Consider the following 23,605-nt stretch of genomic DNA (forward strand, 5'->3'; position numbering starts at 1 on the left):
TCGCGGAATGGCGGGAAATAAAAACAGAGAAAGCCTCAGGCGGATGCACCGCTCCGACCGAATTAGGCCTCCAAGGACATTTTTCTCCTCCCTTTGCGTTCCCGTACCCGTGATTCAATTTCCCACGCCTCCGCCCGCCCCCCCGCCTCTTCCCCCCTATCCAGTGGGCTGGTGTGAATATTTCCGCTAAGTGTCCGTTTCCTCACGAGGAAGGCTAGCCGGCTCCTCCCGAAAGAAATGGAGAAAATGATAAAAACATTTACGTGCCCGCGTAAAGAGGATCCTGCTCCCTCTCTGTGGGTGGGGGGCACGTACGGTTACTGGCGGCTTATTCCCATCCTCCTAAATACTTGTTGGATTCTCTCTCTCTCTCTCTCTCCATGGGAGTCCATCGTTCTTGTTTTGCGGGTAGAAAGGGGTGGGACTTTCAACGTTGGGAAGAGGTAAAGCTCCCTCTTTTTCCCTCGTTTGTGATGAAGTTTTAATGCCCGCTCGTTTTATATACTTTTTCCTTTTTTACGAGAATTATATTTTTCAAATTTTATTTTCCGTTGTCGCTTCCCGCCTTTGTTTTTGCCTTTTCCGAGTGACGTAAGTTGAACCGACTCCGTTAATATTTCCGCAGCCACCGGTCCGGAGACGGGAAGGGAACTCGGTTTTGCTCTGAGCTCCCAACCCCACCTTCTCCCCCTTGCCTCCCCCACTCCTCGTATCGTCATTTGGGGATGGGTCGTTTCCGGAACTGTATTTTTTATTTATTTCTGTTGTTGCTCTCGCTGCCGTTGTTGTTTTTGCGAGGGAGGCCGTGTATTTACTTGCGCATGTGTACATATTTTCCCTGTGGCTTTTTGGCTCCCCTCTCTCCCTTCGCGTCTTTCTCCCCGCATTAAGCACACTTGAGTGGTCGCAATTTCCGTGTTCTTTTCTTTCCCATCCTCTTCTTCCTCCTCTTCCCCGTGTTTAATTTTCAAACCGGAGGCAGTTTGCGTATGTGTGTTTGTTGGTGGTTTGGGGAGTGGGAAATTGGTCCGGTGAGATGGTGGGGGTGGTGCTCCAGATTCTCGCGGTCTGTACGCTAAGTCCCTCTTCTTTCCTCTCCCCTTCTTCGAGCGATATAAATCCGATTTGGTTTCGTCGTGTTTCTTTTTTTTCTGCATACCCTCCCTACCTTCCTCGTGTTGTGGGAGGAAGGGAAAGAACCGGGTGGGAGTAATGAGGAGGTGGCCTTTTCCGTCAGTCTTCGCCTATAATTCTTCTCGTGTTCTCTGTTCTGTTTTTCATGTTCCGCGGCTTTTTCCTGGATCCTTTTGGTATCGAGCGATGTGAATCGCGAGAGCTCCTATCCCGTCTCTGCATTCCTCTCTCTTTCTACGTTCTCTATGTCTTCAGTTAGTTATACTTTAATGTTATTGTTTTTATTTCTCTTGGGAGGGAGGAATCTCAATTATCTACCGCTATTTTGTGTCCTGGATTTTTCTATATCCTTGCTGAACCCTTCCCTAAGTTACGACTCTGGTCAATTTATTATTTTTGCGTGATATTTGCCTATCATTTTTTAATCTTTTCTTGTATATAGTTTGTCTTTCGTTTATGCATAGTTAGTTTGTGTGGTTTTACTGTAAATCTGTTGACGACGTTTTTCTTTGCTGCGTATGCGAGGTTATTTATTTGGTTGGTTATGTTGGGTACATCATATTTGTTTTTATGACCGCGCAGATTGCAGCACTTCCATTCCAAATTAGCTGTACATATCTAGGTTATTTTATTAAGGGTACTTTTCAGGAGAAGTTTTACTGCATCAATTTTGGGTGAATGAAATCACTCTTTTATTGCGCGTAGTTTTAGATTTGGTACTTCCAGTGAAACAGTTGGCGGACTTCTGTAGTGGGAAACAAAATCATTGAAATGATTCCATATGAGAAATGAATCTATAAAGACAAATCCTCCCCCCGTTGCGTTAAATTGATGAAATGGAACTTGAGTGGTACGCGTTGATTTGTCTCGAGGATGGAAGCAGGCATGCGAGACATCTGGGAACGCAGGAAGTTTCATGGGGAGGGTGGCGTAGCGTGAGGGAAGGTTTTTTTTGGCACCGGAACCACATTCCTCTGCCGCAAGGACGCTACCTATTCTCTTGCTTCGACGTTCGACGGCAAGACTTCAAGATTGCGCCCCCTCCAGGCAAATGGGTGTGCATCTTTCGGCAAATACCTCTTCGCTTCGAGGTCCTCTCCCCTCGCGCCTTCCTCGGCGAGCCTTGTGTCTCAGCCGTCTGTTCCACTCTCACGCTGCCTCAACCATTCTCTCTGCTCCCGTAGGCCGCTGCTCAACTCGTTTGCTATTATACACGTAGTCCCATTTGTGAAGGTGCGAGTTTTCAATGCTTAGTTGAAGCTCGTTGTGTTTTGTGTGTTGTTGATGGAAATTGATGGAAAAGTTTTGTCATTATTATATCTCAAATAGGGAATATAGTTTAAAATTGGGAACAGTACTCAAACGCATTTATTTTGTTGGTCCTTGCATGAAAGCTCAACATTTATGTATTTTTGACCCTTCATTAAAACAGTGACGAGCATCGTTTTTAAATGTTCTCCCCTGTTCTAGAAATCACCCTCTGATGTAAAAAGTTGTTCTGTTTTACGTAAGATAAAATTAGGGGTAGTCAAGAGTGTAGTTATTGTTACTATTAATATAGGGGTGACGTTAGCTTCACATGGAGTACTAACTCAGAGGTTACCTTCCAGCACCGGATTAGGTCCCAATCCCCGCTTGTCTTTTTCATGTTCTTTCATATTCAATTCGGTTTATTGTCTCTCTGTCTCTATTATCTTTAAGAGTACTGCTCTAATCCTCTTCCTTTTATCCGATGGCCTTGCATTGATGCCTTTGTCAAGTTACACAGTCCCTCCTTGCCTTTTTTGATGAAGATGTTGTTTAGAATATCATCCTTACTGACGTAAACGGTTAAACTGTGAAAAACGAAGTTGTCGTACGGGTGCTCCAGGATTAATTCCTAGGCGATAGAAGCGTAGTGTTCGTGGGCAACTGAAGTAAATTTACTGGTATGCCTTGATGTATTTTTTTTATTGAGTTGTGGCCCAACGGGTCGACGACCGGCGTCCTCTAATGCCGTAATGAGCTTAACTTATTCTTTGCGATTTCCAATAAGTTGGACCGATGTCGGAGCTGTGGTCGTCTCTCTCCAATTTTTGCTCTCCGCCATGATTTAAGAAGTTCCTCCATTCAGATGGAGAGAGCCAAGATTTTGGTTGGGCGAGGGGCTTGGGGATCTTAGGGTTTCATCTTGGGCCACACTTGGAGGCAAGGAATTAGGAAGGGAAATTTCTTGATCGCGATGCGATTTTTGCTTGAAGAAAGAAGAGGGAGGAAGAGATATCGCAACTGATGTGCAAAAAAAATATTTCTAATTATATTTCTCGTATAGGTGACGGTTATTCAGTGTCTGGCGAGACTATTTTTTGTATTTTAGTGTTCAATTAACTTTTTTTTTCTTGTACTCCTCATGTCTTTGCATCCTTGATGGGGTCCGTTGCTAGTTCGGAAGTTAATTTTAAGGCGGTGACTCAATCGGTAGGTGTGAATGTGCTCACTGGAGTCTCCTTTGTTTGTAGCAATGCACTCATATGAGTCAGAGGAAGTTGAAGCTGCGTGATTTCCGTCCTCGCTGTTGAAGTATTTGTCGTCCTGTTAAGGGCTCTCAAGTCGCTATTGGGCTTCATTGTCAATTCTTATAATCTTGATAGTTCATGGAAGTTTAAATAGTCATTAGACAATATTTGTTGAAAATTAGAACTGCCCATTTGAAAGCGTACGGGCTGAATTCGAGGCACCTTTGATCTTAGTGAAATCTTTTTATAATTTATTTTTGCTCTCTTTCATTTCTCTTGTTACCAGCATGTCTTTCTTGTGGTCTCCTTGACCTCCCTTCCTTTGACTTCACGTCTCTCCGCCTCTTTTTTTTCATCCATTCTTGTCCTTCATCCGGTGTCATCCCTCCCATCACCACCCCACACCCCTTTTTCCCCCCTCTCATTAAGAAGTCTCCTGTGGTGGTGTTAGTCCGATAAAAGTTTTCAATTCCGAGGACTCTTCCCTCGAATCCCTTTGAGGATTGAGCATGCTCCAGTGCTCCCTGCATTCTTTCGGAAGGAAAATATTGCCGGGGATAATAATAAAAAAAGAAGTCGGGGGTGGGTGGAGTGTTGGGTGTGGTGGTGGCGAGGAAAGTAGGAGACGAGGAGGGATTCGACGGAGTTTTGGAGGGAGGGAGAGAGTCTTGGGGAAAGGGGAAGGGCTCGTTCCTGGGACACGGCCCTGCTTTTTGTCCTCCTGCCCTTCTTACTCCTTTCAGCGAGAAGGCCCTTTGCTCCTCTTCCCCTCTTGCTTCCTGTTTTATTTATTTAAAAAGCTTAAAATATTGTCAATTTATAGTGGCCCGATAACCAGCAAATATATTATTATTGTTATTATTAGAGTATTCTACCGATTAAGGTAGTTTTCCTTAGAGTACCTAAGAAGAATTCCTGGAGCCTCCCCGTATTTTATCTAAAAATCCTATTCCTTTTCTTTCTCTCCCTCGTTTGCGTAACATTCTATCCTCTTAACACAGTATTCAACATCCCCTCCTCGCTAAGTACTCCTTCCATCCATACCTTCTGTCTCCTCCGTAGCTCATCTAAAACCTCTCTCTCCTCACCCACCATGTCCAGCACTTCGTCGTTCCTCTTCCTCCCAGTCCACTTCACCTTCTCCATTCTTTGCCGCACTTCGAATGCCTCCAGTCTCTCTCGTCCTCTTTCCTAAGTTTCCATGTTTCCGCACCGTAAAGAGTTACACTCCATATCAGACTCTTCACTTATCTTTTCTTTAAACTCTTAACATAACGGTCCTCTCATAAGCTCCTTGTTGTTCATGAACGCCTACTTTGGTAATGCAATTCTCTTGCTGATGTCCTTACTACTGTACATAACGAGAAACATGTACATGAAATGTAACGAGAAACATATAAATGAAATGTAAAGAGAATCGGATGCATAAAATATGCTGAGAATCAAATTCACAAAATACAACGGGAATCAAATCCTTGAAAATATCTAAAGGCCGCCCTACTGGGTGAATAATCATGCGAATGATCATGCTGAATGATCATGCGAATGAAATCATTCGCCGTGTATGATGGCGAAATTCGCGAATGAACCGCCATGCGCATGATTATTCAGTGAAAATTAGAGCATGTTTTGCTGGCATGATCCTGCGAATGATCTCGTGATCATTCAGCATAATCATTCACCGTGCATATTGGCCTTAATACAAGCGCATAAAAATAAAGAGCATAGTAGTGATGAGAAACGCATAGGAAGTGTTGCTATTGATGATAAGGGAGGTAAGATGGAGCCAAGTTGGTGAAGAGGTTCGGGGATAGGGAAAAGGGATCGACGCTCGGAGGGAGGGAATTAATTCTCTCTTTATTTCTTCTTCCTCATCCTCCATCTTCTTCCTTATTTCCTTGACTTTCTTCCCTCTCCCTCCATTTTATGGAGTTTCCCCTCCAAGGAGGAAACCTCCTCCCTCGACGGTGCGTCCCGCGGCCGCATTAAATCAAAACGAATCGAATTGCAAATTACTTTCGGGGGGAAAAAGTTTGGCGCGATTCTTTTGTCCGGATGCTCTGCAGAAGGGATTTCCTTTCCGTATCCTTTTTTTATACATATATTCGAAACTATTTCCGCTTTACTTACCGCTCTTCCCTCTAAAGAGTGTCGCCACCGTGGCGTCTTTTTTTTATAATTTTTTTTATTAATTTCTGTCCGCCTTCCCGGCCGCCTTTAAGTCTCCTCTCCCCTCCCCCTCCACTCGCATTTACCTCTTTTTGTATTATTTTCCTCCGGTCTCGTTTCGACCTCTTAAGCTCGAATTAATTTTTTTCCCTCACGGAATAACCGCGATTTGAATCTGATTTCATTTTGTCGTCTCCCTCGCTTAATATTGTGTGTTTAATTCGTGGGACGGAAAGTATCCGTTAGCTTTAGTTCTTTCTTTTTTTTTTGAAGTATTCTTGTTATCGTCCCAGTCTGCCTTTTGTGCTGGGTTTTGATGTTTTGTAACTTTCCTAGTACTAAGGGAATGGTGAATAGATTACTCTTGTTTATTCTCCCGACAACTGCACTTCTTTCGGTCGTGACTGTGGTTTACTGAATATGATAATTTTTATTCAGTGAGTCGTATTGAAATGCTAAATAAATTTTGCTCTTCTTTGGTCTGCGTACTTGAATATGAATTATTTCATTATATTTATATTGGCACTCGTAATTACCGAATACTTTTTTCTGTGTCCAAACCACTCTGTAGTTTTTTTCATTTCTTTGTCATCGTACCTTACTAATAAATTCGGACTTTCTAGTTGTTCTCGAATCTTGTACTCATAGCAGTCCGTAAACTGTACACGGCGGTCAGAAATCGGTAATTATCTCGAATATTTCTAGAACGAGTAATCTCCTTGCGTTCCCCATTTCATTTCATCGTTTCCTCTTATCTTTTTTTGCTGGATTCTGCATATTAATTCCACGCACCATTCTCCTTATCATTTTTCAAGTGTCAGTTCTTGCTTATCTAAAGTTTGGTTTTAAAAGTGATCATTTTTTAGGCTTATGTGTTATTTTGCCTGGCTAATGTCCTCTTTTCTTCCCTCCCGCAGGTGAGTGACATGCTCTCGGTGGAGACGACCTACTACCACCCGGCTCTAGACGATCTGAGCGTCAAGGTATGTTGTTACTATGTAATCCGAAACAGACGGGTTCTATATGGTGCACTGGAGCGCGTGCCGCCATAGTGTTTCTCGGGTTGAAGGGGTTAGCGGCGACACGTATAAAGGCTCGTGCCCATGAATGGAGAGCTATCACGGTCGAAAGCTGTCACGGAAATTACTGAATTAGGTGTCAAGATATCTTTACTTTCGGGCGGGGTGAGGCCTTTTTGTGTGCTTGTTGGTTGGGTCATGGGTAATCATAGGGAGGAAGAAGTAGATGAGGAGTATGAGCAGCTCGAGGAAATAATTTGAGAAACTCCGGATAAGAAAAATCTGGTAGTATGGACACGATAAAGGAGAATTTTGGACTAGGAATACGGAACGACAGGGGAGAGAAAGCAGCAGAATTTTACAGGAGAATCAAATTATTCATCACAAGCACGTGGTTCAATCATCATGAAGGGCGAAGGTACACATGGAAAAGTCCAGGGGATGTGGCGAGATATCAGATAGACTTCATCGTGGTGAGGCAGAGGTTTAGAAATAGTGTGAAAAACTGTTGCAGCTTCCTTGCAGTGGATGCGGAGTATAGAATACGATCATCAACTTTTAAAATTCCCATCTGGAATGGTGGCTCGATAATTATCATGGGTTTCAGTATACAGTCATTCTTCGGGAAGGACCAGAATATGTTGGAAGTAGGTGCGTGCATATTATTGGTATGAGATGTAATGAAATGCAAGACGGTTATCAAAATTCTAGTATCTTTTTTTTTTTAATTTGCATCTTGTGCTCGTTGTTCCTAAAACTTCCTGATTTACGGTTTGTATTTGCCATAAAGAATAAATTATTTAACAACGCGCTTGAAATATGCATGCACGAAATGGCAAAAATGTCCGCAATCCTTCCAGCGTGGGGTTTATAGAGACGTCAACTTCTTTAGTGGACTATTCATGGGAGGGGGGTGGCGCAAAGGTCTTTGGCTATATTTTCCTTTGCATTCTTATTCCATGCATCCAAGTGCAGTAGTTAATGAAAACTAACGGGAATATATCTCCATTCACCCGACAGAATTTTGAGGTCATGAAATAATTAGAAATAAACAGTTGTTTCTATCCTCAGTGATTTGTGTTTGTTGTAAGGTTTTTTTCCCTCTGTCATTGTAGAAATCTCTGGGAGTCCTCCTGCTTTTAATCAAATGGGCGTTTTCCTATCCTCGGGTGAACGCCAAGACTGTCACAACAGGCAAAGCGAGTGTGGGAAATGTTTTAATTTAAAGCATTTCGGAGCTCGCGGCGTGATATCACTCCGCGTGTTTTTCTTTCACCGCGACGTCAAAAAAAATCAAGGGAAATGTGTACATATTAATATTTCAATCGCGTTAAAGCTTTCGAGCGTCAAGGGGGTGAAGGCGAAGGATGTATAGTAATGAGGGGATAGTATTTATATTTAATTTTGTTCATCTCCTCCCCCTCTCCCATCGTGGCAGCCCGCGGTTTTATTTTATTGTTTGCCTTGAGGGAGGAGGGCTTAATTCCGCTCACTTGAGCCGAAGAATGAAAGGCTGTCAAGTGCGTTATTATATTCGTTTCCAGGCCCGCGCTCCGTTTGTCTCCACCTTTTTTTTCTCCCCGCTCGCCACCTCACCGATCCCCCGTGCGCTCGCTCTATCGCCGTTGCCTGAATTAATGCCGTCATGAATCCGTCTACTTTCCTCATCCACCTGTCCGTCTCCGTCAGCTCTTCTCGTCGTATTCCTCGAGTCAGCGCCCTCTCCGTTCTCTGCGTTATATGAGTCTCGGTTATGACATTAAGGGCTTGAGTAATGGTTTGGATTCCCGAGTAAACCCTCCGAGACGCGTAGGTAATTGTGGTGATGGTTGTCTACTCCTCCCCTTTTGCCATAATGCATCATTATTAGGCATTTTTGTGTGGTTGGTCGGGCTATTCCATGTACCATAGCCCCGATTCCTCTAATTAAGCGTGTTATCTAATGTTTTCAAGGTTTTAGATGGTTGACATTTAATTTATCGTCACTGAGGCCATTTTGTTTCTCTTTTGGTTTCGCTTGATTATTTATATGTAAAGATTTAGGGATTACTTGATGGAAAAATTATATCAATAGATCCAACGCTTTTTTTTACCTGTTTAATTTTTATTTATTGCGCGATTTACTTCCCAGGTAGTGAAAATATTGTGCTGCGGTTATTTTATTCAGCAACTTAATGTTGCCTTTATTGAGAAATATTTAGTGATATAATTATGGGTTTTCACTGGGAAACATATATTTTTTTCCCAAGTAAAATAGAGATAACAATAATGGGGACCTGCATGTGCAAAAATGATATTTGCCATGTGTGACTTACAGGGTATTTACTCTAAAAATAAATGCTGTCTATTGCATTACCGGCTGTTAACCCTTTTTTTGCGGCCCGAGAATTGCCTTTATCGTCTTTCTCCTACGCTCCTTAATGTGCTGTCCAGTCCGAGAACCACGGAGTGGCTGTTTTACCGGCAGTGGACCTGTTTAATATTCTATTCCTCAATTCTTTGCCGTGACCCGTGAAGGTAGCCGGCACCACGGTTTTTATTTTGGACGTCGGATGGACGGCGTCATCTGTCGTTTTCTCACGGGTACTCCATTCGAAAAAAATAGCTCCATTTCCTGCGGTTACATAATTCACGGCACCATTAATGTGTCCCGCACGGGGACGGCTTGAATCTAAATTGCAGCGTGATAACGCACTAGCGACGTCGGTGGCCGCTCTCGGTGTGTGAGCCGTGCCGTGCCGTTGGTCCCCCCTCCTCCGTTGAATCTCTCCGCCCAACCTCCCCCCTTCCTTTCCATCACTCTTCCCCCCCTCCCTCGTGGCGTCAGCGCTGACATCATCCGCGTTCTTCGCTCTGCGTGCTGACGGCACTCCGCCTCCCCTCACATTCCCCCACCCACTCCCCCCCCTTTCACTTCCCTCCTCCCCTCCTTTATATTCCCCCGCTGAAGTTCACCGCGTGCCATTCCCTTATTTCGCGGTTCTCTTTTGGGCATGTTCCTGGTCGGGTTATTATTTGAGATATTCTACCGGTTGTGGTAAGAGACATTTGCACCCGGGAAAACATGAAAATGTGACGTAATTTACTATCCATTTGAAAATGTCAGGGGAGGTTAGTTGCTAGGGAAATTTCGGTTAATGAGCAAAGGTCGGAGAACGTGTCTCCGACCGACGATTCATCCCAAGTTAATGTACCTATAAATCTATGCTCATTTTGTCATTGTTTCAGTATCAATGAACTTGATGGCAGATAGACGTTAATATTTCAATTCTCGTGTGCAGGTTAAATATTTACTGCTCTACGGACGTATGCTGTGGGGGAATAAATAGGGAAAACGAAAATTGTTTAGGGCAGCGTCAGGGAAGGTAATATATATTTTCAACAAACATGTTGCAGCAATTCTTTTGTTAACTGGTGTGAACTGTTCATTGTCGAGGGCGATCCCCCTCGTCTCTACCTGTTTGCTTGCCGTCGTAAGTATTTTATTTTTCTCTGGTGTCTTCCTCGTTTTTAGAACGCTCCAATCATTATGTCTGACCCATCTGATGAGATGAATCTGATGAGAAAATCGTAAAATCTAGAGTCGCCCCTTTGATATTAGAGTTATGAATATTTCTCTCTTGATTTTGGAAAACTTTCATCTAGTTGTATACCAGCCTTTACCGGTGTAATACATTTAATGTTGCCCGTGGTTTCTTGTTCGCTTTAGCCTTTATGCAAACAGTCGAATGGAGCGCAGCCTATTCGAGCCCTGTATAAGAACTTATTGTAAGGTCTCAACCACATTAAGTTATTTCTGTATCCGCACCGTGTTCTCGCTTGGCCTTATATCCTTGCTTTTGCCCCCGAGAAATTCACGCCCATCGCCCTACCTCTTGTGCTCCATCGTGAGCAGCGTCTATGACCCACCATCGGCCCGTGCGTCCCACGCCCTCCGACCGGCACGAGATGAGCGGCCGCGTCTCGCGCTCAGCCCGCTGTCAGCGCCAACGTGGCCGTGCGGGGAGGCTGCGAGAGTGGGCATCTCGCCGGTGACGTGGAAGATGGATAGTTTACCGCGCGCTGGAGTTCAGTGGGTGGCTGTCGGCGGTGCGGCTTACTGGAGAACTGGGGAGAGCTAGTCCTTTGTGTCGGAAGGGAAATACTCGTTTGCCGGGGAGGGTTTTTGGAAGGGGGGCTGTTCATGTGAAATTTATTTCCATCGGAGAATTTCTTGCCATCCCGCAGAGAAAGGAAAGAATCTTATCTTTTTCTGGGAAAAGTCGATAAGGGGATAAGGTAATAGCCCCGGAGCTATACACGTACCTTGCGTGTAGGGAGGGAAAAATGCTGTGGTCTCATCCAAATTGAATCTCTTCTTCATTCCCAGGGCTTATTGATATATTTTTAAACGCGACCCTCTTTTTTATCGGTTGATGTTGAAAGGTTGGGAGTAAAGAAATAAATATATACCCCTTTATTTATTTAGTAAATGAGCGGTGTTCTCATTAGCATTCTTTTCTTCCCAAGGGAAATATTTCTCTCCATTCTTGTAGCCTGAGGAGGTTCACCGCTCACGCTCGACTCCTAAACATTTTTTTTTGCTGAAGACAGGCATCCTATTTATCCCTTCGTTAACCTCTGAAGTATTTCTGAGTAGTATTTTTTCATTCAAAGTTCAAAGGAGGTTCTCGTTCCGTCGGTGCGGCCTATTTATTTTTACACCAGTTATTTTAACTCTGTATAGTATTGGGACGCCATATAATTATACCTATGTCACTGGTGGTGGCTGGTTTAATCACGTAAATGTGTGAAAGTTATCCTTAATTTCTTCGACCAGAGTATTCACTTTTTTTCTGAAATTTCTCTTTGCCGGTCGTCATTCTCGTTAAATTGCGTCATTCTTTGAGGCTGGTGTCCTAACATCCCCCTGCCACGAGCCCTTTTAGGTGTTTTTCGGAGTAGTATGTGGATGTAGATTCACTTTTTTGCATTTGTGGTTGTCTTACCTTGTTGACCTTTATACTCACATTGAGAAAGATCTTAATTCTATCGATGAAGAAGAATAGTTCCTCTTGAAAATTTGACTAATCGGTTATTGAGCTGTGGTAAGTTTACTCAATGGCAAGGCATTATCATCGTTGAAATATTCATTCCTTCATCTTTTAATCCTGTGGTGAGGTCTGCAGGATTCGATTGCTGAATGCATAGTCCATATAGTCATCCTCATAATATCGCGCGAAAATTTGCCAACCATCTCTCGTTTCTATATGTCCCTATGAGGCAACAATTGTGTCAAATACACTGATATTTATTTAATATTATGATGCTCCTTGACCTCAATCACGTTAGGTTCTCGGATTGAAGGCCTTTTTTTTTAAGAAAGATGCAGATTAGGTTGATTTTTCGGGGTCTCGTAATCGCTTCGCCGATTGCTCAAATGTGAAGGCGAATGTGCGTTTTCGTTTGTCCATCGTGCCTCCCTCCGATCTCGGCATCCTTCCTCGTCTACTGCACGCGCACGCTGTGACTGATGGACCGTGTCCACTCCTCTCGTGAATCATCGCACTGGGAGGTTGCGGTTTCCGCCGCTGGCGGCGCCTTTGCCCACTGCTCTCGTGTTCGCCTCCGCGAGAGGCCTCACGTGGATCATTAGCGTCGTAGAGTCGGCTCAATTTTCCTTCTCTCTTTTATTTGAATTTGATCGCCTGTAACCGAAAAAACTTAACCCAACCTACCAATCTATTATCTATCCATTCATGTCCTGGTGTTAAAAAATCGTGCGATAATTTCTTTTGCCATAAAATTAGGTCTTGTGGTAATGGCAGCTCATATTTTTTCTTGGACACCATTATTTGAAGGTACAGGTACAATGATAGAGTTCGTATCTCCTTTGCAATCTGCTGTGACCCTCGGTTTTTGTACACTCGAACACGTACTTTCACCAAATTCTGTTGCTACCAGTGAAGTAACTGTATTAAATTGTATTGTGTTCCAGCTAATGAAAGCAGCGACTAAATATGTGGAATTAACGTAATGCGAAATTTATTTTTCGCATTAATTTCATGGAGTGCAATCTGTAAAACCTGTGATGCAGTCCCTCATGGAGTAAGGAGCTAAAACACGACGCAGATAACATTTTGAAACGTAAAAGGAAGATTTATATGTAATTTTATAGCAATAGGAAAGAGTTGCCGGAATGATCCGAGGACTTGCGCGCCAGAAATACTCGCTCGTTTGGCTTGGGCTTTTAGTGTACCTCAGTGGAGCCAATTCACTCTTTCCTTCTGTCCAATTCGTTCCGTGTTTCCTGCGGGTAATTTCGTCCGTAGACCCACAACTCCATCCATCCCCGCTGCCCGTTCATCGAGACGCGCGTGTGATTCGCAGTGCATCGCCGACTTTGCAGTCTTTCCCTCCGCGTCACTCACACATCATCGCCTCGGGTCTTTTGTCTCGCGGATCGGACGAGTGTTGATTGGGAACTCCTCTCCTCTCCCAGATTTGCCTTTTGTGCGATTCGCCAGTCCTCGGAGCCGTGTGAAATGCCTACTCCCTCTCGTGCCCATTATCCCGCCTCATCAGGGATCAGTTGGCGCACGGCGGCGCTGCGTCGGGTTGCGGTTTCGATTTGCCCGTGAACGCGTGCGAGCGGCCCCAAGTGCTAATTGTGTGTGCGGGGATTCGTTGTTGTTGTTGGGTGGGAGAGAGGCGCTCGGAAAGAGTAGACTTTAAAGCTCCTGCTGCCGTAGACGTGGGGTTGCCCTTAACTAGTGTGCTGAGATGATTGTAGCTCCTGAGTTTCTCGGTATCTACCGTTTTATATCGGGGATTTTGTTACTTTCAAGCGAGTATAAATGAAAAAAATCATTTTTATTAAAGCAAATGATATGACAGTTGTTAGTCTCTGTTTTTTATGGACTCACATTTTCTGTCTGAAATTAAAATATCGAAATCAATTATTATTAAAATCATATCAACTGACATTGAAGAAAATGGATAAGTACATTTTATTGGGTGGAATGTTGGATGGAGGGGCTCATAATGAGTAGGCTATAACGTTTCCGCTGCCGTGGACGAAGGGGTTGTCCGTACTAGTGTGCTCAGAATAATGTGGCCCATTAGTTTCTCGGTCTCTGCCGTTTTATTCCAGCGATTTTGTCACGTTCAAGCAAGTGTTCAGGAAAATATTTATTTTTTAAGGAAATGGCATGCACAGCGTTTAGGCTCTGCATTTTCTGGTGTCACCTTCTTCTATTTGAGATGTTATCATTGAAATCAAGTATTTTAGAAATCGTATCGGGTCAGTGAAGCAAATGGCTTAGTAAATTTAGTGGGTGGAATGCAGTCTCTTATTTTGTAGGAGTTGCGTTCGCCTGGTTAACGTAGCTATAAATTACTAGTGGTTTAGACGTGCGTCGGTCTATTTTTCTCTCCGGGAAATTTAATTTTTGAATACATTTTTAACTGAAGGAATCATTTTTTCTTAAAGCTGAACACATCTCATTAATTGTATCGCGATGTTTGGTGTTGGTTTTCGAGGTCAAAAATGCACTTCAGATTAAACTCAAAAAAAATTTATAAGCTGGAGATACGAAGTTCAAACTGTTTGAACTTCTAGTAATTATTCTTGCAATTCACAAAAAAAGTTTTGAGTCATTTCTTATTTCATGTTCCCCAGGTTTTCCGTTACGTTTGTGTTTGATACTTGTGCTATCCCCTGATAATGGGACACCAGGAGTTTTTATTGCTCATTCTTTATTTAAAAATAGATTCTCTAAATATTTTATCTAGCTAAAGGCTTACATAAATCGAGTATCGAATTAGATTATGATTCAGGGAGGTGCGGAAGTCATCCGTATTTCTCGTATCCATTTTTCAACGGAGGAGCGATTCTTCTTCCGCCGTTGGGATGCTAATCCCTTTCAGTTTCTCCCACCATTGATCTTTTCGGAGTCGCCCTGTGCGGCGCTTTGGCCTCGCTCCGCTGAAGATTGTGCAACTTCCCCGTGCTCCTTTTGCCCCACGGGGGTGTCGCGAGAGCCGCCCTTATCGGCCCCCGACTGCGGACGATTTTCCACCCCAGCGGAGTTAGGGGGCGCATCGCTCCCTATCCTCTCTTTGTGCTATTCTTTCCACCCCTTGCGTCTCCGTCTCTCGCGTGGCGCTTCTGCACCTTGGGCTCCTCACACCTCGAGCTCCCCAACCTTGAGAGCATTCCAAGGTCCCTGGCAAAGACTCCCGTGCGAAGACTGCCTTGTCTTCTCTACCCACTCTCCCATTCAGCCTTGTTATCTCATCCACACCGCGTTATTATGGTACCCTTCGGGAGCCTTGTGGACTACCTTCGATTGGATCTTTTGGCCGGTTCGGTGCTCCTTCAGAACCTTCTCGCTATCTTATGTCATTTTATCTCCCAGCCCCTGTTGGTGCTGTTCATGCGTTTCTCTTCGGATCTATTTTTTTCCCCTGAACTTCTCTTGATAAATATTATGTGGGACATGCTCACTCGTGGTTACGCCCGTGGGTCTTTGCACGTTTTTTTAGGCTTTAGTCGGTAAATTTTGTTGTGGTCTTCTAGTCGTGGTAATTGCTAGCGGCAGTCTACCGGTTTAGTCGAGTTCATTCGCGAGTGGATAGCCGCACGTTATAGTTCTTCGAGTTTCCGTATATCTCGGCCCCAATTAACTAATTTGTCTTCCCTCTTCTATTACACATGAGGGAAAGAGAAGAAAAGGGGTACAAGTAATTTTTTCTAAACAGAGTGAGGTAAAGTGAATCATTAGAAGAAATACACAAAAGTAATTGCCAAGGGATACGAGTAAGTTTCACGTCAGTTCTGTGCAGACATGGGGTGGAAAATCAAATGCACTATATCAAATATTTAATTCATCTCGTTTGTTTTCTATACCTAATTTCTGTACCTAACTATGTATATAAAAAAGAAATCACTTGTACCCCTTGGCTTCCAAAACACTTTTATTTATCTTCTTTCTACCCCCGACATTATTATCATCCGCCCATTTCCCCGCTTGCCAATCCTATTCTCGCAATTTCTCATAACCGGCCCACTGCTGTGACTAGTCTTTCTCTCTACTGGAGGTAATCTCTTCGCCCATTTCATTGGATTCTTGCTAGGTATCCTATTTGTTTCGTGTATCAAAACTAAATAGTTAATAATGAAATAAACGGAAGTTGCAGTTTTCCTAAATGATTACAATTATGTAAAATTGCAACTACATTTTATTTCACTATGTCGAACTTCCTCTGAATCACGTATGAATCGTTTAAATTAAAATTGGTAATGACTTTCACTTTTGTTCAGCGGATATATTGCATCCTGACAATCGCAGTAAAAATATTTCATTGGTAGATTAGTCACCATGAAGTTGTAGCTCTGAAACGAAGGTATTTGTCAAACAATATGCCTCATTTAAAGAGTGGTCGCATTTGTTTAAAAGTGCCAAACTCTCTCTGCCCCACTGATTTGGATTTTACCTCCTACATCGATCTGGCGAAGGAATACAGAGACCTGCATTGCTGTGGCAAGTGCGCTGGAAAATTGGGGCAGAATGTGAAATCAGGATCAGAAATGTCACTTTCGCTGTTCAATCAGATTCCGCAGCCCCGTTCCCCGTGAGCGACACTTACTTAAGCACCCAGACATGCCTTTCGGCGCCGTGGGCATCCCGCTCCAGTCATCCCGTCGTCGAGACGTCACTCTGTCTCTGCCACGCCTCTTTTGCACCTCCTGCTAAAGTCATCTTTTCAAGACTTTTCTACTCCCCGTCTCATCAGAACACACTTTTTAGACAGAATTGCTTCCCGGGATATGTTCAATTTTACTTCCCTCTCGATTTTATATATCAGCCTTTCCCTGGTCAACAATAGGGATAGATTTTTATGCTCCAATCTTGAGTGTTAATGGATTCTTGCTTTGTCTTCCGAAAGTCGGCATTAATTAATAATCTCTTTTACCGCGATCTCTACTCAGTGAACTAATTGCATCGCATTTAAAGGGGAGATGTTTTCTTCAGAAAACATGAGGTGAAATAATACCTTATCTACCGGAACTCGTCATCAGTGACAGTTCACTAGAATTGTTGGAATGCGAGTAATTAGTCCTGTGTAATGTTTTTCCAAACCGTTTTCGGCTTCCTTTTTTGTTTTTTTTTTTCTGCAATTCATCTCATTTTAATTCGTATCCATCAATTATTTTTAATTTCGTCTCGTGGCAATAAAGGATCTCTTGAAAGCAGTCCCGATTTGTTTTTAAGATTTTGCTTCTTGGACGTAGTGCTTGCACTTTCGCGGCAATTGCGCGCCATTAGTGTACTTTCTCAAGTACTAAGGCGATAGTAGCTCGGAGTTTGGGGATAGTTCGTTGTGGAGATGAACGATGGAGTCGCGATTTTAGATGGGAAAGCTTTTGGATAAGCATGCTAGGTTAGTGGTTAGATAAGGGATTTTGGAAGGACGAGATGGTGAAGTACGTGATATGGGAAGGGTTGTTGAGCGAATGGGGAAACTGAAGAGGTAGAGATGCGTTTAATGGATGGGATTAAGTGGGGTAAGCTGTGTTTGGAACTGAAGCCTCTGTAAGTACGAGGCATAGTGGATCAGGATCGAAACATTTCATCTTTGGGATCGGTGTTATTTAATATTTCCATGCTTGAAATTGCCGCCGTCATTATGAATAAGTGGTGTTATTTTAAGAGAATATAATTATTAGTATCTCATTTTCTAAATTTTTAAAATGTCTCGTAACAGTATTATTGCCGGCCTAGGTGGCAGCGGGGTTAAGTCCTCGCCTGATAAACCATAGGTCGCGGGTTTGAGTCCCGCCTGGGTGAGTTACCCTTATCTTGGGCATGAATGTTTTATCATGCTTGATTGGATTGCTATCAAAAACCCCGATGTAAAGGTTGAATAGTGCTGTCTTCGGAGGTGTGGAAATGAATTAATATTGAAGTTGGGTTTTCAATTTTGATTTCAGCTTTTATTAACTACGCGACCACCGCATTCTTTTTCCACTTTTCTCTGTGGACATTATCTGCAGCGTGCCATTATTAAGGCGAATCAAGCGAAACATAACCAAGTCTCCATTCGATGCTGTTCCATAATTTTTTTATTTCTGGATCGGTGTCGGAATCGCGTGTGTGGAATTGAAACCAAATTTTGCCGAAGCCCGAAGATCGTTCCCACGTCGTCATCTCCTGCTCTTACTCTCTCTCCGCTCGGATGGGTCGCGTGTGTGTGACGTCGGAGCGAGTGGGATGTTCGGAGGCTGTTCGAGTTTGGTTCGCCCGGGGCCTCGGTTGGCGTGCGGGTGACGGTGAAGTGAGCGGGAAGTTGTGCGGTCTTGTCGCGGCGTTCGCTCGCGGGTGGTCCCCGTCCCCTCCTCCGCCTTGCAGCCCGGTGAAGTTGGAGTGGTGGTGCCGGCGGCAGCGAGTGGATTGTTGGCGTGTGTGGGGCTGACAAATCGGTCGAGCTAAATTGTCCAATTCGGGATTCAATTCTCGGGTCTTGTTCGACAGTCGCACCGTTCGGAAACTGTGGTGTTTCGCTCTTTCGGGGGTCGGCGTTCCTTCGCGTGGCCTGAGGATGATGTTCTCCACGTTGCCAGGATGGAAGTTTTTATGTTTTTGCCGAGAATTGGTGACGCTCGGGAGTTCGCAAAATTGCTTTCCTGGAACCAGATAGTTTATTGGGTCTTATCATCCTTGCACGTAAGAAGTTCATTAGTGGATGTAGTCCTAGCTGTTCATAAATGTCCTCGACCTTAGTCGTTTCATTTCGTCATTCGTCATTTACGAACAACTAGGATCAAGTAAAATACTTGTGTGCCTGGTTTTCCGAATACATAGCATTAGTTCCGTGTTGGTAGTTCCTCTACGTCTGTTAGGTGAAAAGCGAAGGGTAGGTGTAGAACTGGTAATTGATAATTGTCTAATTGATAATTGAGTCTAAAAAATATAATCTCAGGGCCCTACGATATTGTGACTTCACCCTCCTGCCTCCAACTCCTAGAACCAACTGCTAATATTGTAAGAATAAACTATGTTCACCATGAAGCTGAGAAAATGTTTGTGAAGACTGTATTAGGCAAATAATAGCACATAATGTATCATAACCAATATAATGCATACGGTTCTATTACCTTCAGATGAAATGCCCTATTCATCTTATTCACTTAAGCTTTTCTACTCTTTTGAACTTGGAAAGCTAGTTATTTGTATTTTCTCTTCGACTGCGTTGGATGTGAATGTTAATATCTTATCTTGCCCTTTCCTTGCCCACGTATCAACGTGTGTTTTTTCGCCTATTTTTAGGTTTAAAGATGCTCCTTCCTGTGTTCTGTTTAAGTTGTAGAATCGTGCTCCTTAGTAACTCTGCCACCGGAGAATGTGACATCGATATTGGTGACAAAATTTTTAATTTGTAGGAACCTGAAATGTCCTTGATGTAGAGATTTCACTATTTTCATCTCCAGAATCGGTCTTCAATATCCTTTTTAAATGCTTGCCTTATAATTTCTTATGTAAATTCAACTTCTGTTATCTTGATAATTTCCTGAACTTTAGGCTCCTCAATGATTTTGTTCTGGGGATATTTATTTATTCAAAGGCGAATTTAGAAACTATTCATTCACAAATTCTAAATATAGCGAGTCTCTTATTATAAATATTCCTGTGGGATCCCGTAATGCGATAGCGTTGAGTCAACTCTTTGAAGCCTTGTCTTCGTTCTTAACTCTTATCAGTTTTTTTCTTTTCCTCCATATTCGTTACATTTTTCTCCGACATTCTCGCTCGCTCCCAGCCGTGCCTCCGGCTCGGTTGGAATGTTTGCTTGGTACCATCTTCATTTTAAATAAAACATCTCTCCCTCTATAGAAAAATTTTCAGACTGCAAGGTATGCGTATCTGGCATTTTTCTCTTGGGCGAGTCAAACGGCGAGGAATGTCAACCGACGTCCTTCGTTGTAGTAGAGCATTACTTACGGCTTTGTGCCTTCGTGTATCTGTGAACTCCTTATATCCTATTTTACATCCAAATATCCATTTTATACCTAATTTTTTCAGAGGCATTGCTCTTTCTCTTGTTATCATTCCCTTCATTAGCGGGAAAAATGTCGTGAGAAGTACTAGTGCGTGTTTTTGGCAGGGGAATAGCCACACTCCCTGACATAAGATTAGGTTGTAGAATGTATTAAAAGCCTTTCATATGGGATATAGGACGGTAAACGTGCAGGTTTAATATTTAATTTATTATATCCGTAATATGTTTTATGTTCTCTCATTCCCTCATTTCTCCACGTTTTTACCATTGGTTTCACGAGGAACTTATTGCTTATTGCCACGTTAAGGCAGTGATTAATCCGTTTAAAGGGTTGGGTAACATAACACCCCTGGGTGGGGAGTCTGTCTCCAAATTAGCGGAGAGCTCCCTTGCGCATCGCCGCCCTTTCAGTTAGGAAAGTGAGAGTGATTTCCCAATCGATGTGTTTCGTGAGATCGTAAGAGGATTTGAGATCCGTCAGTTTCCGCGAATCGTCTATTTTTGGGGTTGTTATTTTGGCAATAGCTCCGAACGGGAAGGCGCCCTCGTGCGTGTGTGTTCAGGGCTGATTTTCGGGTGTGGCAATCGAGGAGCTAATACTGGCGGAATGTTACGCTCTCAAGTGATAACTCAAACCCTGAACCTGGCCGCTTGATTCAAAATCGTGTTAGTAAACCCCCTCGTGAATTGCGGATACTAGTCCTAAGGAAAAATGCTGTAGAGGATGTGTTTTGTTTGAGAATTGAAGGGACTTGATCCTCAAAAATATCTTTTTCTAACTCAGATTGATGTTAATGAATAACGTCATGGTTTTCAAAAATTAAGAGAGATCATGTCTATATTTATTTGATCCATCAATTGCCCTCTATTCAAGCTATCGGCGGCGAACACCGACATTCGTATTGCTCATGTGGACACAAAAAAAAGAATATACTCTGGAAGATATTTTACTTCATTTGTTAAATACTTTCGGAAAATATTGGAAGTAGTTGGTTAAATAAATCAAGGAAAAGGATTGAAATTTGGAAAGGGCCTTGTGCTGGGCTAGGAAATTGTAACGCATGTGTTTGAGTGTTTTAAAAGACTGGCTGGGAACTCAATGTGGACCGTCGCTTGTTTATAATGTGATAAATGGAACGCATTATGTAATGGGGCTTCCTCTAACTTAATTTCTAGTGTCGTAAAAATCGAAGTCGTTTTTCTGCGCTTACTTGGTGACAGAAATTATGTTTCCCTCTCGTTTTTTAGAAAATAATTAACGAATTTTTTCGGTGCATTGTAAAGTAGTAACAAATAATGCATTTTGCGTATGCAGATTTTGCTCGAAATCGACGATGAAACCGTATTTCCTGAATGGCTGGGCGAGGAGCGCGCAGCAGCTCTTGCGGTTGGATTGTCGAAGGAATTTCAAGGGTGAATCATTCGCACATAATGGCAAGAGAATGGAATTCATCGGGTAGGAGGGACTTGCTGCCTTTAGAAAGTCCATTCCATCCTCCGTCGCTGACTGTGGTGAGGTTGTCCCTGCAACTTCCGCGCAGAAAATTTAGTGGCTTTATCTTCTGTTTGTTTGTTTTTTAAGGGTGCGTTTTTATTCAGGGAACAAGTGTCTTTGTAAATCTGATTTCCCCTCGTGACGCTCTCGGAAGCGATGCTATAATGGGATTCAGTAAGCTGCTTTGGGCCTAAAACAAACATAATTTGCGAGTATGCTTATATATTTACAATTCTGCCTTGTATTATGACACTAAGCGTGTTTTGGTTGGGCTGTGACTTGTATATTATTCCATACCCAAATGATTGACTTCTAATTCGAATTTTTTTTAAACTGCCTGAAGTTTTAATGTATTATGAGCCTATTATTAAATTTATTAGATGCCTGTTTGACACTTGGTTTTCATTTTGTAATATATTCGTTGTCATGAGTTCGTGTAAAATAAATCCTGCGAAAAAATTGTGGTATCTCTTATCGTCAATTTTACATTACCGGCGTTTGGCATTGTGCCACAAAAATTACTTGAAACCAGGTGGGCTGAATTTTTAATTGTGAAAAATAATCGGGCTACTCTGTTTTTACGACCATTACTCTTTTTTTTCCTTTGCGAACAGATTTTTCCGTTATTCATGGTAATGGGAGATTTTTTGTTATTGAAATAGGTAATATTGTTGAATCCTCCTGGGAAAAATGGTATGGAAGTGGTTAGTAGTTTGTAGTTAGGTGGCCCAAAATATCTTAGGAAGAGGTTAATGTACAGCTTTCTGTTTGTTAAGGCCGCCTCTGGGAATTTCGACGTGTTTGTGTGTACCGTCCACTTCCGCGGATTGGGGAAAGTGGACTGACTGAGGGCCTTGACGTGGGATTCTCTTTGATGCTTTCGAGCGGTTCAAGGGTTGAGTTTCTGAGATGGTATTATGCCTAATTTTTCTGCCGCGTCGTGGGACACCAGGTGCTGGGCGATCCTGGGTAGGGATGGATAATTCCTTCGCCAGCTAATTTCCCATCGTCCCCTCCTCTCCCCGGAAACGGACGACCTCTTGTGGTCTGAAGCGTGCTCTTGTAAAGCGAGCGAGGAGCATAAGTTGGGTGAGATTTGGGTGGGAAAGACGGTGATGTGATTGCTTCCACCAGTGGCGTCTCTCTCGGGATATAATGTGAATTTCGCCCTCTCGACGAAGATGCCCAAATGGGATTTCGTTACATGCTGATCGAGATTTCGAAGGATCCTCGGTTGCAACTTTCCCGTTTGCTTTTTTTTCCAACCTCATACACCAAAGTTTTCTTAACTGTAGATTGTGATAGAGGTAGGGAGAGACCTGCAGTTTTCCGTTTTTTGATGCATCGCATACTTCTCGAGCTATTCCTGACAAAAGTGCCTTAATCCGAGAGAAGAATCTGTGATATGCTGGTGCCAGGAAGTGCGTTAAATTTCTGTTTGTGAAGAAGTGCCGAAATGTATTGGATAAGATAATATATGATGAAATAGACCTGGGACCATGTGGGCTGGGAAATGCGTCGAATTATGATGGAAGAAAATATCTGAATGTCGATAGGGAGTAGGTATCCGGAGTTAGTTACGTGAGACCGGATCTGGTGTAGGCCAGAGGAGAGGAAAACAATCTGAACTTATGTAATGATGTACCAAATTCATATGAAAATATGGTGTTGGCCAGAGGAAAGAATTTCTGAATTGGCGTAATTATGAGCCAAATTCATATGAAACTCCTCAAGCATATCTTATTTATAATAATACTCTTGGAGGGTGAAGTTTGAAAGTCGAGGTTATATGTTTTCTTGTGCCATAGAGCCCTAATAGAGGTCACGTCTTGTAATGCCTCGCGGATATTTTGCTTGGTTTTCTCGTTGTTTTGGAGTGGCGACCGAAAAATAAACGTGTCGAGACGTGCGAGGTGGTGGGGTATCGGGAGTGATCGTATGTTAGGCGCCGGCGGACGGTCTTTTGTTCATCCCTCCGCATGCGTGCGGCGCGGCGTGCCATTTGCTCCCTTTTCATTCTCGCGTGCCCGGCGACGGCTCCGACACGGCTGGGAACTGCAGTCGGGTTTCGCAGTTACGGCCCGGCTTCTCCCGTTTTGTGTCTTTCGCCCCGCACGGTGGGGAATTTCAAAGAAGGCCGACTTTACGTGTGCGGCTGTGGTGTCCATGCTGTTTTGAGGCGAGTTACCGAGTATTTTGCTCCAATGTGCGGAAGAAGCATGTGTGGTGTGGGGAATCAGGTAGGTGACCGA

The 23,605-nt window shown here is 43.2% G+C and overlaps 1 protein-coding gene across 5 annotated transcripts in view; it reads left to right on the forward strand.

The window, feature by feature from the left end:
* The window catches only part of LOC124163639 (polypyrimidine tract-binding protein 1), a 973,136-nt gene that overhangs the window by 501,344 nt on the left and 448,187 nt on the right, over positions 1-23,605 (forward strand). For 2 of the 5 annotated variants that reach the window (XM_046540713.1, XM_046540722.1), the window contains exon 2: positions 6,716-6,781. The exons of the other annotated variants lie outside the window; for them this stretch is intronic. In XM_046540713.1, coding sequence (XP_046396669.1) covers positions 6,725-6,781 — 57 coding nt within the window. In that variant the 5' untranslated portion in view covers positions 6,716-6,724. The remainder of the gene's footprint in view (positions 1-6,715; positions 6,782-23,605) is intronic. 5 annotated transcript variants of the gene reach the window in all.

Source organism: Ischnura elegans, chromosome 1 (genome assembly GCF_921293095.1).
Source record: "Ischnura elegans chromosome 1, ioIscEleg1.1, whole genome shotgun sequence".
Lineage (NCBI taxonomy): Eukaryota > Metazoa > Arthropoda > Insecta > Odonata > Coenagrionidae > Ischnura > Ischnura elegans.